The sequence below is a fragment of the Sinocyclocheilus rhinocerous genome, unplaced genomic scaffold (assembly GCF_001515625.1).
Source record: "Sinocyclocheilus rhinocerous isolate Xijiao unplaced genomic scaffold, SAMN03320098_v1.1 scaffold2207, whole genome shotgun sequence".
NCBI lineage: Eukaryota > Metazoa > Chordata > Actinopteri > Cypriniformes > Cyprinidae > Sinocyclocheilus > Sinocyclocheilus rhinocerous.
In genome coordinates, this window is record NW_015625575.1 from 408,614 (window position 1) to 426,213 (window position 17,600).

At 31.9% G+C, this 17,600-nt stretch overlaps 2 protein-coding genes across 2 annotated transcripts in view; one reads left to right on the forward strand and one right to left on the reverse strand.

Annotated features, from left to right (window-relative positions):
* LOC107751890 (set1/Ash2 histone methyltransferase complex subunit ASH2-like) overlaps positions 1 to 10,893 on the reverse strand; it is a 16,204-nt gene extending 5,311 nt beyond the window's left edge. Inside the window, exons 1-10 of the mRNA XM_016567666.1 lie at positions 10,832 to 10,893; positions 9,604 to 9,749; positions 9,437 to 9,525; positions 8,219 to 8,313; positions 4,466 to 4,561; positions 4,267 to 4,362; positions 2,773 to 2,848; positions 2,660 to 2,677; positions 2,224 to 2,326; positions 559 to 776 (exon numbers count right to left, since the gene is read on the reverse strand). Of these exons, the coding sequence (XP_016423152.1) occupies positions 559 to 776; positions 2,224 to 2,326; positions 2,660 to 2,677; positions 2,773 to 2,848; positions 4,267 to 4,362; positions 4,466 to 4,561; positions 8,219 to 8,313; positions 9,437 to 9,525; positions 9,604 to 9,749; positions 10,832 to 10,867 (973 nt within the window). The 5' untranslated portion in view covers positions 10,868 to 10,893. The remainder of the gene's footprint in view (positions 1 to 558; positions 777 to 2,223; positions 2,327 to 2,659; positions 2,678 to 2,772; positions 2,849 to 4,266; positions 4,363 to 4,465; positions 4,562 to 8,218; positions 8,314 to 9,436; positions 9,526 to 9,603; positions 9,750 to 10,831) is intronic.
* Positions 10,894 to 14,928: 4,035 nt separating this feature from the next.
* Positions 14,929 to 15,354, forward strand: LOC107751900 (homeobox protein CHOX-7-like; the record flags this gene model as incomplete). Its single annotated transcript, XM_016567676.1, has 1 exon — positions 14,929 to 15,354. A coding segment is annotated over one exon (426 nt), but the record flags the coding sequence as incomplete, so codon positions are not given.
* Positions 15,355 to 17,600: the final 2,246 nt, after the last annotated feature.

The window sequence follows — 17,600 nt, forward strand, 5'->3', positions numbered from 1 at the left end:
AGAACTGTGGCAACGTCTCCAAGACGCTTCAAGAAACCTTCCTGCAAAGCTCCCTGAAAAACTCTCCTCAAGTGCTCCTTGAGCAAAAGCCGCAAAGGATGCTCACACCAAATGTTGATTTAATTTAGTTAATAGAAGTTAATTGATAAAGAAAATCTATTTATGACATTATTTTTGACAGCATCCTCATTTTACGGCAACAAGTTCCTAAAAGTTTTAACAGATTTCTTGAAGCGTCTTGGAGACGTTGGCACAGTTCTTCTGGATTGAGTCTGTCTCAGTTTGTTCTGTTTCTTCATGTCACTCCAGACAGACTGATGATGATCAGATCAGATCTCTGTGTGCAGCACTGGCTGCTGTCAGACAAAAATCTCACTGCATTATTACAATTAATGGCTAAATGAATGTTTGGAAATGGAAACTGATATTTCCTACTGACACACTACAGCAAAAGATAGAAATAACTGACTTAAAATTATTTTTTAACTGCTGAAAATACTAGTGTTCTAATCATTTTGGCCACCACTGTAGGTCAGATGTTATGGATGACACATGTACCTCTGTCATGCAGCGCCAGCAGCACTCTCTCGTACAGACACGCGCGGTACAGGTCTCCAGGGATGGGCTTCCCGGCCCAGCAGTCCAGCTCCAGTTTTTCCGGGTCGGGAGCGTGGGGATCCGGCTCGGCTAGGATGTAGCGGTAACCGTCTTTGTTGAAGGGGTGCTCGAGAGGATAACCATGAGGTGGCAGGCGCTGCGCTGAGAACAGCGGGTCACTAAAACAGAGTAAAGCACTATCAGATCTATATAGTAGTAGTATATTTTCATTTAATGCCATGTCAGCATCTTTGGCTATTTTATCAGATCTATATAACACAATCAGTTATAATTTATCTACATGTCTTTTGTTCTAAATGATTTATTTTGGCACAATTGTTCATTATTAGATCATGTTAATTCAAGTTGATTAAATAATATTAACAGATACATCTTTTGATTATAATAATGTATTAGTAAATGTTGAAATTAACATTAAAGGTTTTAAATATTTTACAAATATTTTTAAATGTTTTAAATATTTCAAAAGTTGTTTAAATTTTTTTTTTTTACAATTTTAAAACAAAATTTCAAAATATATTTAAAATTCTACTAATTTAATACGTTTTTACATTCTAAAAAAAAATCTTAATTTGTATGTTAGCATGTAAAACAGAGTAAAACACAATCAGATCTCATAATATAAGTTAAAATTGAACTAAATGTCTTTTGTTCTAAATTACTTATTTTGGGGCTTTAACTGAAGAAATCTTGGCCAAAAATTGGGTGAAAAACCCAAAATCAAGAACAAGAATTTTGGTAACACTTTACAATAAGGTTCCAATATTTAATGCTTTAAGTAACATTAACTAACAATGAGCAATACATTTGTTACTGTATTTATTATTCTTGGTTAACGTTAGTTAATAAAAATACAACTGTTCGTTATTAGCTAATGTTAGCTCAGGTCTATTAAATAATATTAACAGACACATCTTTTGATTTTAATAATGTATTAGTAAATGTTGAAATTAACATTACCTAACATTAATAAATGTAAAAAAAAATAAATAAATTGCTAGTTCATGTTAACTAATTAATTAAAGTTAACAAATAGAACCTTAATGTTAAGTGTTACCAGAATTTTAAATGATCATTTTCAACCAATTATAAACCAATTTCAACCAAACAAAAATAAATTTTTGCAAAAAAAATTGTAACAAGGACATCTTTACATTAAAAAAAATTCAAATATTTTAAAAATACTTTAAAGCTTTGTTTAAATATTTTAACAATTGTAAAAATGAAAAAACAAAACAAAAAACAAAACATTTATTTTAAAAAAATTGTTGGTTGGCTTGGTTTCAGTTCATGTTTTCAATCTATTTTTGATATGCATGAGGAGGATGATTAAAGCAACAGATCTTTTCTTCCGTTGTATGACGTACATTTAAGAATAACGGATCAAAACAGAAAAAAAAAACATGTAGGATGGTGACTACTCGATATGAGGGCATCACACTCAAAAATGATTTCAAGTTTGCAGTGGACGATTTTGATTCTCATAAAAACAAAGAAACTATAAAACATGCACAAATGAATCATTCACAATAAGATCAATAACATGCATTTACAAAATAGAGTGGATGTTCATTTCATAGTGACTTTAAGATGCGCTTGTCGTACCTGCGTGTTCTCTTGGCCGTTCCAGCCACGGCTCCGTCCTGTTGCTGCTGCTGTTTGCGTTTGGCTCCTCGGCCTTTACCTGTAGCGGCTGGAGGAAGCCCACCTGTGACAGAAACAGAGATTCAAACCTCGGTCGGATTCATCCAACATCAACTTAAAGCCCAAAAGCTTGCAGCAGAGCAGCCCGGGGATCGAGTTCAATCTAAAGGCCACAGCGTTTGACAAACACGATTAAGCTTCAAAGCAACACGCCTCAGTCCACTCATATGTGCCAAAAGCCATGACGGTTAGAATTCAGAGAGGGGGCGCAAGCACACAGAAACATGAATTAGTGCTGCAGCAAGTCAATCAAGAGCGCAAAGATCAATGCAAAGCGAGGGGAAGTTACAGGAGCACCAAACATCAGCCTTCCACACGTAAAACACTCCATATTCACCTGAAAAAGTCGATCCACCTGGAATACAACGCACAGCTTTAAAAGACACTCCCTCAGCAATGGGATCAAATATACAACTTTAATTATTTCTGGAGTTTAGAGGTGAGTTTTACCATTTAACCCTCCAGCACCCGTGATAGCCGTAATCTGCTTCTGGGTGTCATACGACGGTCCAATATTGGCCAGATCCTGAGGAAAACCAAACACAGAACATGCTATAACAAACGCTTTAAGATAAGTACAATGAAAAACTGGGTACGTTCATAATTGCAAAATACACTGTAAAAAATGCTTTTATGGAGTTGTAAATAAAGCATTACTGGAGTACATTTTACAAGAAAATCTTTGTATTTCAAGATTTCATGTTTAATTGAATGGGTTGCTTGCCATTTTTTGTGATTATTTGTGAAATTTACAAGCAGTTTCTGAGTGAAAATTGTTTTACCACCAATTTTTTTTTCATACATTTTCAGTATGTGTAAAATATACAAATGACCTATGAATTTTTGCAGTACACAACCAGAGCACAAGGTGCAGAACTCTGTATCCCACAATGCATCCCGTTGATTCATTATTTGACATGGCCTTCCGAGACTGGATTAAAATGCTAAATAACTGTTCATTGCATTAAACCTGCAACATACCAATGGCATTCTACTGTTAACTGCTGCCTACTGCACACTATTTCATATTTTATTCTAAAAATATACAGTATAAACCCCACATTATGCTAATATTTTATTCCAATATTAACCACTAGGATTATCCCCCCCCCAAAAAAAGTACTATTGTACCAGTGTTATTTTAGTATTATTATTATACATGAAAGTATTTATTCATATTTTAAATGAGATTTTATTTTTATATTTTCAGTTTAAGTTTTAGTAATTCTGTTATGTGTTTTTATCATTTTATTGACTTTTATTTTTCCAAATATTTATATATATATATATTTATTTTAATTTTAATTTTAGTTTTACTAATTTTCATACTTCAACAGTTACAATTTTGTTTTAATTAGAATTTTTTTTGTTTGAAATGTTTTTATTAGTATCCATTTACAATAACAATATGTACCATATTACTGTAATTTAATTATTACAGTATACTGCGCGACAATGCAAAATTCACCCACTACATGACAATGTAATATCAACTCAGCATCTCCATTTTGACTAATTACATGATCAGACAGCTAACAGTTAAGACAATAAATTGCAAAAAATTGTTTTTACATATACAATAACAATGCTATTTGCAAAAATTATCATTGCTTGTCAAACATTTTAGCAATATGCAAAAAAATAAAAGTTAGCTGGTTGGTGTTTGAATTTCAGCTTCCTTGGCTATTTTCAAGTTGAGTAACAAGTTTAAAGAGCGATTTAAAAACCTATTTAAAATTTATTTTAAATAAAACTCTAAAATAGATTCAGAGTTGATGACTTCATTTCTTTTGAGAGTTTTTGCGGAGTAATTTAACTTCCTAATTGACCCTAAAAACCACAATTGAATAAAATATGTTTAAGAGATACTAGACTCTGGCATGAAGAGCATGTCAGATTTTCATGATATTAAGAACTTGTGTGTGATTCTGAAGTGTCCTGCACCTGATCAAGCAAGCCAAACTTGGGATAGTCCTCTTCAGAGTCTTTACTGCCGGGGTCTGGATGTTCTTTCACCAGGAAAACATCACGCTCTTTACTCTGAGTCCAAACAACACAAGTCAAGCCTTTATAAAGCTCTATAAAACACCTTCCAGACACAAAGGAAAAGAGGTTGGGAATCAAGTGATTTCAAATGACTCACCATAGTCTTGACGATATTATTTGGCCATGTGAGTTTGCCGGGCCTCTGGCGGGTCGTCATGCACTCCCAGTATTTGTCAATGAATGGTATGATGTCCTTCACAAGAGAACAAATAGCACTGAAACCACACATGAAACACATGGCACTGCATTCACTTAACTACAGCGGAAAGCGTACCTTATCTTTAGAGAACATTGTTTTGGGATGCTCCTCTTGAGTTCTGGACCTCCATGTCAGATTTGCCAAAGCAGTGAGACACATCTCCTTCAGATCTGTGGATAAAACCATTAAACAATGAAGACGATGGGGGAAAAAAAAAATCGATGTGCTGAATGCAATGCAGATACCGGAGCTACACAATTTCAATAAAACCGAAATCGTTTAGTGCAAATATCAATCTTTTTAAAGTAATATTACTTTTGTTTTTATTTAGTAATTTTTATATTTGATTAATTAAAATAATTATAATATTTATTATTATTATTATTATTATAATCAATAATAATAATAAAAGTGTGATGTTTATGATTTGAAAATGAAGAAATTAAGACCTATATATAAATATAAGTATTGTAACAGTTGTAAACTAAAATTATTATATTTTTTAATTTGCAAAAGTAATATTTTTTGTTTTTATTTAGCAATTTTTATCATTAAGATAAGCAATTATCACAGTAATAATAAAGTTTGATGGTTTAACATTTGAAAATTAAGAAATTAAGACAAATATTAGTATCGTAACAGTTGTAATGTAAACTAAAATAATTGCAAAAGAAATATTTCCTTTGTTTTTATTTAGTAATTCTCATAATCAATTAACGTACATAATTACAACATTAATAATAATAATAATCGTATTGTTATTATTAAAACAAAGTTTGATTGGTTTAATGTTTGAAAATGAAAGAAATTAAGACAGATTTAAATTTAAGTATTTTAATTTTACATTTGTAATGTAAACAAAAATGATTCTCATTATTATGTAATTTCTTATTATAAAATAACATTTGTTTTTATTTAGTAATTTCCATTAATAATTACAATAATATTTAATAAAAACAACAAGTAGTAATTATATTAATTACAACAATAATAATATTAATACTAATTAGGATCAGGGTAAATAATAATAATAATAATAATAATATCAAAGCCATATTGATATACATCACAAAATGTTGGCCAAAACTGCACAGCCTTACTAACACGCACAACAAAATTTTCTTTTTGAAATGTCATTTTAAATCACAATCTTTATCCAAAAAACTCAATTAGATTTTTTTTCTCCAAATGGTGCAGCTCAAGTACATACTGCATAACAACACCTACGTAACAATTCAAACAGCAGCATGCAAAAGTGTTCACTAACTCAGCAAGTCAAACTGATCCACTCACTTGCTTGTTTCCTCAAAAAGTACGTGTTTCCACTGTGGTGACACACATTGCAGTGAAACACATAATTTTTTAAATTTGACGAATATTCAAAATTTGCATTTTTTTTTTTGACAGCCCTAATGCCTCAGTCCACTCATATGTGCCAAAAGCCATGACAGTTAGATTTCAGTGTCTGAAAGGGAAGAGAGGGGGCGCAAGCACACAGAAACATGAATTAGTGCTGCAGCAAGTCAATCAAGAGCGCAAAGATCAATGCAAAGCGAGGGGACATTACAGGAGCACCAAACATCAGCCTTCCATTTCAAAAGCCAAATGTATTCACCTGAAAAAGTCGATCCACCTGGAATACAACGCACAGCTTTAAAGAAACTCCCTCCACAATGGAATCAAATATACATTCATTATTCATATCATTTCTAGAGTCTAGAAGTGACAGTTTTACCATTCAATCCTCCAGCACCCGTGATGGCCGTCATCTGCTTCTGGGTGTCATACGACGGTCCAATATTGGCCAGATCCTGAGGAAAACCAAACACAGAACATGCTATAACAAATGTTTTCAGATTAGTAAAACAAAAAAACTGGGTACATTCAAAATGGAAAACTATACTGTAAAAAATTATTTTACTAAGTTATAAGTAAAGCATAGATTACAAGAGTACTTTCTATTTCAAAATTTCATGAAACTTTTCATGTTTCAGTGTGTTATTTTTTGTGAAATTTACAAGCAGTGTGTGTGTGAGTGTAAATTGTTTTACCACCACATTTTCTCACACACTTTCAGTATGCATAAAACACTCAAATGACCCACAACATTTTGCAGTACAAAACCAGAGCAAAAGGTACAGGATACTGTATCCCACAATGCAACGCATCCCCTTGATTCAGTAATAGTTTGGCCTGTCAAGACTGGATTAAAATGCTAAATAGCTGTTCACTGCATTAATATAACATTCATACTTATGGCATTCTTCTGCTAATTGATGCCTACTGCATACTATTTAGTATACTATTCCAAAAATAGACAATTTACAGTATGACCCCACATTATGCTAATATTTTATTCCAATCATAACCACTATGTTTATTTTTGGAATAGAATACTACTGTACGAGTGTTATTTTAGTATTATTTATACTATATACTAGTATAGTATATAGTATAAATATACTAGAATTATTTATTTTTTTATATTTGCAGTTTAATTTTAGTCATTCAGTTACAGTATGTGCTTTTTGTAATTTTTATTAGCTATTATTTTTTTCAAATATTTATCTATATATATATCTTTAATTTATTTTTATTTCAATTTTAGCTTTACTAATTTTAGTACTCCAACTGATATGTACATTTCAATGTATTTCAGTTTTATTTGAATTAGCAAACAAGCTTTTTTTATTAGTTTTATTTTTTATAAATCATTTTTTAATAGTATTAGTTTACAATAATACTACTCTTTTTCACTTTGTATAGTATACAGTATACTGTATAGTATACTGTGCTTATATGTGAAATTCATAATGTAATATCAATTCAGCATCTCCATTTTGACTAATTACATGATCAGACAGCTAACAGTTAAGACAATAAATTGCAAAAAATTGTTTTTACATATACAATAACAATGCTATTTGCAAAAATTATCATTGCTTGTCAAACATTTTAGCAATATGCAAAAAAATAAAAGTTAGCTGGTTGGTGTTTGAATTTCAGCTTCCTTGGCTATTTTCAAGTTGAGTAACAAGTTTAAAGAGCGATTTAAAAACCTATTTAAAATTTATTTTAAATAAAACTCTAAAATAGATTCAGAGTTGATGACTTCATTTCTTTTGAGAGTTTTTGCGGAGTAATTTAACTTCCTAATTGACCCTAAAAACCACAATTGAATAAAATATGTTTAAGAGATACTAGACTCTGGCATGAAGAGCATGTCAGATTTTCATGATATTAAGAACTTGTGTGTGATTCTGAAGTGTCCTGCACCTGATCAAGCAAGCCAAACTTGGGATAGTCCTCTTCAGAGTCTTTACTGCCGGGGTCTGGATGTTCTTTCACCAGGAAAACATCACGCTCTTTACTCTGAGTCCAAACAACAAGAGTCAGCCTTTCTAAAGCTCCATAAACCACATTACAGACACAGAAGAAATAAGGTGAAGCAGCAAGTGATTTCAAATAACTCACCATAGCCTTGACAATGTTATTTGGCCATGTGAGTTTGCCGGGCCTCTGGCGGGTCGTCATGCACTCCCAGTATTTGTCAATGAATGGTATGATGTCCTTCACAAGAGAACAAATAGCACTGAAACCACACATGAAACACATGGCACTGCATTCACTTAACTACAGCGGAAAGCGTACCTTATCTTTAGAGAACATTGTTTTGGGATGCTCCTCTTGAGTTCTGGACCTCCATGTCAGATTTGCCAAAGCAGTGAGACACATCTCCTTCAGATCTGTGGATAAAACCATTAAACAATGAAGACGATGGGGGAAAAAAAAAATCGATGTGCTGAATGCAATGCAGATACCGGAGCTACACAATTTCAATAAAACCGAAATCGTTTAGTGCAAATATCAATCTTTTTAAAGTAATATTACTTTTGTTTTTATTTAGTAATTTTTATATTTGATTAATTAAAATAATTATAATATTTATTATTATTATTATTATTATAATCAATAATAATAATAAAAGTGTGATGTTTATGATTTGAAAATGAAGAAATTAAGACCTATATATAAATATAAGTATTGTAACAGTTGTAAACTAAAATTATTATATTTTTTAATTTGCAAAAGTAATATTTTTTGTTTTTATTTAGCAATTTTTATCATTAAGATAAGCAATTATCACAGTAATAATAAAGTTTGATGGTTTAACATTTGAAAATTAAGAAATTAAGACAAATATTAGTATCGTAACAGTTGTAATGTAAACTAAAATAATTGCAAAAGAAATATTTCCTTTGTTTTTATTTAGTAATTCTCATAATCAATTAACGTACATAATTACAACATTAATAATAATAATAATCGTATTGTTATTATTAAAACAAAGTTTGATTGGTTTAATGTTTGAAAATGAAAGAAATTAAGACAGATTTAAATTTAAGTATTTTAATTTTACATTTGTAATGTAAACAAAAATGATTCTCATTATTATGTAATTTCTTATTATAAAATAACATTTGTTTTTATTTAGTAATTTCCATTAATAATTACAATAATATTTAATAAAAACAACAAGTAGTAATTATATTAATTACAACAATAATAATATTAATACTAATTAGGATCAGGGTAAATAATAATAATAATAATAATAATATCAAAGCCATATTGATATACATCACAAAATGTTGGCCAAAACTGCACAGCCTTACTAACACGCACAACAAAATTTTCTTTTTGAAATGTCATTTTAAATCACAATCTTTATCCAAAAAACTCAATTAGATTTTTTTTCTCCAAATGGTGCAGCTCAAGTACATACTGCATAACAACACCTACGTAACAATTCAAACAGCAGCATGCAAAAGTGTTCACTAACTCAGCAAGTCAAACTGATCCACTCACTTGCTTGTTTCCTCAAAAAGTACGTGTTTCCACTGTGGTGACACACATTGCAGTGAAACACATAATTTGTCACGAACGGCAGGCAATTTCTGCAGGAAAGAACAAACGGACAGCGTAAGAACATGCATGCGAGACACCCGTCCATCTGCGTCAGGACACAAACGTACGCCGTGTCGATGCTGAACGTGTCCGCCGTAAACCACTTCATGCACAGCGCACACTGCAGCTCCACTTCCCCCAGCTGACGGCCGTTCTCATCGTCTCCAGACCCCGTCTGTGCATCCGCCGCCTCCGAACTGTCACCCGCCGTGTCCTGACGACACACACAGACACAATGTTACGCTATACTGAAAGTCAATACAAAACAGCACATCCTCAAGCCATCTGACTTCTGTAATGTGACATATTTCCAAGTGATCCAGGACATTCAATAAGAAACAAGATATTAGGACATTCAAAATTATGCAAAGAACTGCTGCTGCTGCTGGGGTGTAAAAATCCATAAATCGGTGCTCTTTGGATGCGGGATTCTTTTGTATCATCAAAATACTCATAAATCCAAGGCACTCGAGTAGTGTGAAAAATTGACAAAGCCTTTATTCACATGGCTGTAAATGTAAAAACAACACATTTGTGCACCGACGCGTTGCGGCTAACTCGCCTTCATCAGGGTATGAATAAAGCCTTTTTAATTTTTTCACACTACTCGAGTGCCTTGGATTTATGAGTATTTTGAAAATATTAGGACTTTCTATCCACAAAATGTTATACTTATGTATAGGGAATGGATTTTGATAAAGGATTAAGCTGAAGCAGTATTTTAACTAAGAATAATTGTTAACTAAAAATAAAACTATTTAATTAATTGAAATAGTGATTAAACAAAAAATATAAATATTAGATGAAAAACAAACTTAAAAAACAAGAAATGTTGCAAATATGACAAATGTTGCTTTGACAACTAATCAAAATAAATGTTTAAGTTGAAGTAATACAATTACTAAAATTACAATTTAAATAAAACGTAAAAGCTATACACAAACATAAAAAAAAACAAAAAATAATTACATAACAAAAAAGTAAATGAAAAGTAAAAAAAGGCTAATTCAAAATATTAATATACTACTTAAAGAAAACGAAAAAATTTAAACTAAAGGCTAATTTAAATGATATAAGATTATATTTAAATATACCTGTATAATAAATTATTATAGTAACAACATATTAAATCATTCTTTTTTTAATAGAATAATAATATAATCATTATATAACATATAAATAAGATAAATCCACTTATAAATCATTTACAATAAGAGCAGAAATGTTTGTTAATAAAGTAAATCAGATGGTTTGATTTTATGTTGCATATGATTCATCATGTGTAAAATGTCACACCATAGTCTCTTTTCCACTGGACGACTCAGTCTCCATGTTTGTGGTCAGATCTCCAAATGATGCATCTCTGCAAAAACACACACGTGACAATATGAGATATAAACCTACCAGAGCTGATCAGTAACTTATTCTTAACCATGAGCACACATACATACATATATATACACATACGCGCTCTCCTCCACATCACGAGTGGACACGCCCCTTATTGCTGATTGGCTACAAGTTTGTTTTGCGATTCGGCCCGAATCAGTTTTATGAAGTGTTTTTGAAAAATCACTTACTCTGCCTTTAAGTCTATGCTCCGAAGTTCCAATCTGAATCCAATGATTCGCGATTCAATCATTTAACGATTCGCGAACCCGCTCCGAAGTTCAGCTCTGAATCACATGATTCGCGAACCCTGCACATGTTAAATGTACGTTTTTGAAATCGTGTGGTTTTCTTGCGTAATTACTTTAACTTCTCAGGTAATATCAATGGGGTGACCTATTTCAGATGCGGTCGAAATGACAACAACAGTGGTTAGTCCTACATAGGCTACACATTTATTTAAATGTTTGATCAAAATTATTGCTAGAGACAATTTAGCAGTCGCTGGATATTTTAGGGACAAAGTTCCAACTAAATCCTATTGAGTGTAACAATAAAGCCTGAATTGTAGAAAACAGTAATAGTATAGTATATTTATTTATTTTAGTCATTTATTAGACGCTTATATAGTAGGCTATTCCAATAGATTTTTATTAGATTTTTTTCTATAGTATAGTAGAGATTTCAATATTTTTTATTTTTTTTATGTTTTATCTAAGAATGCTGTTTTTATTTTTTCTTCAACCATGAGTTGTTTGTTATCACCAATAATTTCACTAATAATTTGTCTCACGCAAAACCATCACTGCAGCAGCCTTCAACCATTTCAGATTTGTTTGTTTGTTTACTGTATAGTTTTTGTTTGAATTATTATTAGTAAACTAAAATGATTAGTGAAATATATTTTTAAAAGAAAAATAGCCTTTTTTAACCAATAAAAAAAAAAACATATACTATACTATCCTATACTCAATTTATATTTTTTATTTCTTTATTTATTCATTCATTCGTTTTATTAAAACTACTTAATTGCATTTTTAACACAATTTTCTCTCACTGTAATGCATCACTGCAGCAGTCTTAAAAAATGAGATTATTTGTCCTATAAGGCTATTTATTGATTTGTTTGTGTTTGTAGTAAACGGCTCAGGAGTGTTAACAGCAGAACTGTGAGGTTTCTTCCTGTAAGGACAGATGCTTGAACGACATGCAAACAAACTCTTCCCACAAATCACAGTGTCTCTTTCTCTCAGTGCACCGTGGACATCAAATCCATCGTAAACCTGTAAAACACGCTTTAAACATCCATTACCACTAAAGCGCCCCTTTGTTTGTGTGAAAGTGCAGGACAATGATGTGCTGGGCTGTTGTTAGGCCTGCTGATGGAATGGAAAGAGGATTGTTCAGATACATGTCGTGTTTTGTGATGTATTGTTGGCCATCTGTGAGGTACAGACACGACGACCCTTACTCTCAATAAACACTTCAAAAATTACAAAGTGCAAGCACAAAGTATAGCATCAAGGACAAAGTTGTATAACAAAGATGATCGAATGTTTAAGACTATTTCCTAACTTGCACATGACATTATGCCAAGTCTTTAATACAGAAATCCCTAGAACAGATTTTAATTTAAAATATATATTCAAATTTTTTTTTTTCATTTTTAAATAAATATTAAATTAAATATTATGTAATATAAATATATAATTAAATATTTTATGAAATAAATAGACAAGTGTCTTAAATGTTTTTCAATTGTTACTAAATTGAAAAGCATAGATAGATAGATTATATACACACATTTTATATTATTTATGCGTTTAATGTAATGTAACAAATATATAATTAAATATTTTATTAAATAAATAGTAATAGTAATAAATATTATATTATATTATATTAATTATATTATATTATATTATATTGTTAACTTAAACATGCAATTCCAGAGACATCAGTACTTTTCTTCCGGAAGGCTATGATTAATTAATTGATTAATTAGCATCACAGTAGCTTTTCATTCAACAGCAAATCATAACAAAATGTTTAAAAAAACAGATTATGAAACGTTCAAGATTATGTATCCAACAGGATAAAATCCACATATCTGAGCATTTCAAGCTCATTTCGAGCCTTTTTTGAAATAATAGGCCTATTAAAATCCACTTTGGTGACCCATGCGGTGGTCAATCATTTATATGAGTTCAACTTCAAAAGAGTGTAAGACAGAAGCAGTGCAGGTTAATAAGGTTAATGTGTTTTGAGCTGCAGTGCTGGAGATCTTCTGCTGTGTGATGGAGCTGAAGGCCCCTCGCTGATACTCCTCCTCATCCTCACCGCCGGGACAAAGGCACAGGTCAGGCAGGGTCACAGACACGGGTGACATCTGCTAATTGTCCCGGTGGGCCGGCGAAGCCTCGAGCAGTGAATACCAGCAGTATAGATGCTGCTGACGGCTGGCAGCTGCCGCCGAGGGCCACCTCTGGAGCCTTCAGCCATTATTTACAGCATCATAAGGCCTTTGTCTGGAGGCTCCTACTGAGCACACACTCATCCCGCCGGAGACCAGCACACTTTCTGCTGCTTTAGATCCATTAGAACATTAAATTACCCCCAAAAAACTTCATTTGCATGCATAAGAGGTTAATATGGCTATTAAAACAATTACACATAACTTTACACAAAGTCTAAAGCATTCCTAAAATGTTTTTAAATGAGAGAATCCATGCATTTTGCGTTCAGTTATATTGTATTGAAATGCTTAACTGTTGCTCAGTATTGTGCAGAGCAGATGCACAGAGTCTGTCTGTCTATTTCTATCAGTTTTATCTTTGGTTTGAATAAAAAACAAATATTTTATTATTTAAAAAAATATATTTTAACACACAAATATTATGTCAATTAAAACAAATACACATAAATATACACAAAATGATAAAAATATTTTTCTATATATATAAAGCTTTTCTAAAGTGCTTTATAAATTAGAAAGTACATGTATTTTGCATTCAGTTGTATTGTATTGTTTAAATGTTGCTCAGTTGTAGAGGAGCTAAATGCATATTTTCTTTAAAAAAAAAAAAAAAAATTGTGTATTTGATTTTTGTATCTGTATTTTAATATTTTTTATTATTTTAAAAATAAATGTATTTTAAATTATTGTATTAAATGATAAAATATGATATGGCAATTAAAACAAATACACATTAATACACAAAATGATTAAAAAATATAGATTTTTTTTCCAATATACAAAACGTAATGCATACGTAAAGGTATAGATGGTGAAAATACAATTATGTTGTATTGAAATATTTAACTGTTGCTCAGTTTTGTCCAGAGCATCAAAATGCACAATTTATTTTTTAAGAAAAATGTGTCTGATATGTATTTATATCTGTTGGTTTTGATATTCAATTATAAAAGTATATATTAATATATTACATTAAAATGCATTCCTTTTTTATTCGGTCACTTGAATTATTGAATCTAAATAATAAAATATTTATTTCCTAACATGCAAATGATGTACCACATCTTTAATGCAGTAATCACAGGCTGAATTGGGCCATAGGACGTGTCAAATATTATTACAGTGTGTGTATATATATATATACACATATACACAGTATTTAAATTTTATTTATATATATATATATATTATAATTTTTTTTTTTTTTTTTAATTTTTTTTTATATATATATATATATTTTTTTTTTGTAATTGTCTTTTTAAGAGATCGGTCATAAAGGGGAAAAAATCAAAACAAAACGTATGCTATGTAAACTTTTAAACCGTGTTTTTAAAGAAAAAAATCTAAAGTTCGATTATAAGTCAGAATGCGGTAAATAAACACTCGCGGACGGACGAAAGTCACGTGGCTGAGGTGGTAACCATAGCAACTGTTTAACGTCCACTGTTTATCGCTAATCAAGCATTTATCATCTTTATATATATATTGTTTATTTGCAAAAAGATAAAAAAAAAATTTTAATGCAAATAAAGACAGTGCCAAGACGACTGCATCTGAAAACCCAGCAGATTCAAACATCCCCAGTGTTTCTGGTGCGAAGGGGAAATCGAAGCGCATGCGCACCGCGTTCACACTGGATCAGCTGCGCATCCTGGAGCGAAGCTTCCAGAACAGCCACTATCTGTCGGTGTTTGAGCGCCACTGCATCGCCACGGCCCTCCGTCTCTCCGAAACACAGGTCAAGATCTGGTTTCAGAACCGACGCACCAAATGGAAGAAGGAACAAGACGGTCATGGAGGAGAGGAGCAGAACCATTGCGCAAATCCAGCGTTCACGCAAAACTCCTTTATTTATGCGCTGCCTGGACATCACGCAAATCCTGTGCATTATTACACACCACAAACACCGTACCTGAACACACCTTACCATCACCACACCCTCATGATGTTCTGATCTTTGACAGCATGATGAACCGCTTTGAACATTTTATTGTCTACTTCTTTTGGGATGAGACCAATAGACTGATCTGAAGAATCAAGAACTTTTTAAATCTGTAAATTAGAACCCTTGAAAGTTCTTGATTTGAAGTTCTTGAAGAATTTCCATTGAAGAAAGTTTATTGAACACTAGCAATATATTTAATGTAATATTGAACTTTTTTATAATAATGTCATATTTTTTTTGGTCATAATATTTATAATGTCTTTAACATTTGTATTTTATACCACATTTTAAATGTAAGAGGCACAATAAAGTATATGTTTTTCTATTTTTGACTGCTATTATCTTATTTTGCCATTTTGGAAACATAAATGTATATGTTCTCATGAGAGCACCTTAAGATTTGGTTTGGTGCTCACAATGCACATAGTGTGACCCATTATATATCGTAACTATAAGAAATAAAATAATTAATAAAAGTAATAATAAAAATTTAAAAAGTGTCTGCGCTGGTAGCCTTGTGGGCAGTGCGTGACGTTATGCTACAGGTGTCCCGAGTTCGAATCCCAGCATGAGGACCTTTCCCGATCCCGCCCCCTTCTCTCTCTCCTACTTCACTTCCTGTCACTTCTACACTGTCCTATCCAGCTTTCTCTTCCCGTAAGAGCAGGTGCGGCCATTTGTAAATTCTATGGGTCTAGCTTCCATCCGTGTCCAGCTATTTTTAGCTGTACAAAACAGCTCGTTTTGCTGCTTGATATTGAAAATTGGTGTGTTACCATATCATTTTAATGTATTATCTTATGAGCACACTGGTTTGTAGTGCAAACAGTTTTACCGTTTACTGCACGTTGATATTCTTGTCATTATTTCCCTATAGCGGCTAATAAACCGGAAGTCTCGCCCATAGGCTTACTTCTGCGTTGCAGAAAAAGGTGGATAATAATAAAGTCAAATAACAGCAAAAATAAATCTTTAAAAAAAGTAATAAAAATAAAAGTGTGATAATACTATTATATTTTACATTTAAAAATATTTTAAAAAATTTACAGTACACAAAAAATACAACACTAATATTTGCATTTTATTTTGTTTATTTTTTACTTTATTAATTTTTATATTAATTTTCATCATTTTCAAACCTAAAATCAGCAAGTTTTTTTTCTGGCCGGTTGCCGAGCAGTTTTGAAACCGGCAGCGCGTAGCCTAAATTTATGCTTTTAGTTTGAATGGAAATCTTATACAGTATTACAGTTAGTTAATCTAAAACGGTGATTATGTATTAACAGCTGTTAAGCATGTCGGTACGCAAATGGAGATCTGAACTTATTTTCCCGCCACGCATGTTTTATTTTAGTCGCGCATGTGCACCTGCCCACGTGCGTCCCTGTCGATGCTGATATTTACACTCTAAACATTGATTTTTAGTAGTTGTAAATAAAACAAAGAATACAAGAGTACATTTTTAGTTGAAAATACAATATCAGTCTTCTACTTAGAATGTAGAAAAGAACGTAGGCCTAACTCACAAACGAGTGAATTAAAAGCAGACTGATTTTCATATGGAGGGCAGAAAGATGTGACAGACAGGACTGACTCAGAAGTGACTCACGGCTACAGTCTCCTGGCTCATGATGGAAGAAGATGATGAACATGAGCAAACGTTTGAGATTACTCCAAATTAGTCAAACAGGAACACATCTGTCTGTAATTCTGCACATGGATTCGATTAACATCAGATGTCCGCTGGCACATCAATAAATAGTTGCTTTTTCATGGTTTTGAGAGAACCGTATAGACGATTCTTTTATTTTCCACATTCTGAATCAGTTTGCTTCATGCCAGTCTAAGCAGGAATGGAGTCATGAATGTGTTGGTGTCAATAAAAAAAAAATATATTAGCTCTTCAAGGCAAACATGCTTGACAACCTCTGAAGATTAAGAGAAAAAATACGAAGAAAGAACAACTGATAGAATGCTTTTCTAAAACAAGGCCAGATCTGTGCTATTTCTGCAAACAAGACTCTCTTCAAAGAAGTTTTAGGCCTTATTTGGTATGACTCAGTACTCAATGGCTTTAGTCCACCAGTGTCCTCTCATTTGCTCAATGAAAAAAAGCTTATAATAAAAGCATTAAAAAAGTCTTGCTGAATAAAACCAGGTGTGCTTCATTTAAATATGAACTTCTTTAGATGGCTTTCTAATAGGGGAGAACACACTGACAGGGTCAGTTTTCCAGTTATATATATGCCAATTTG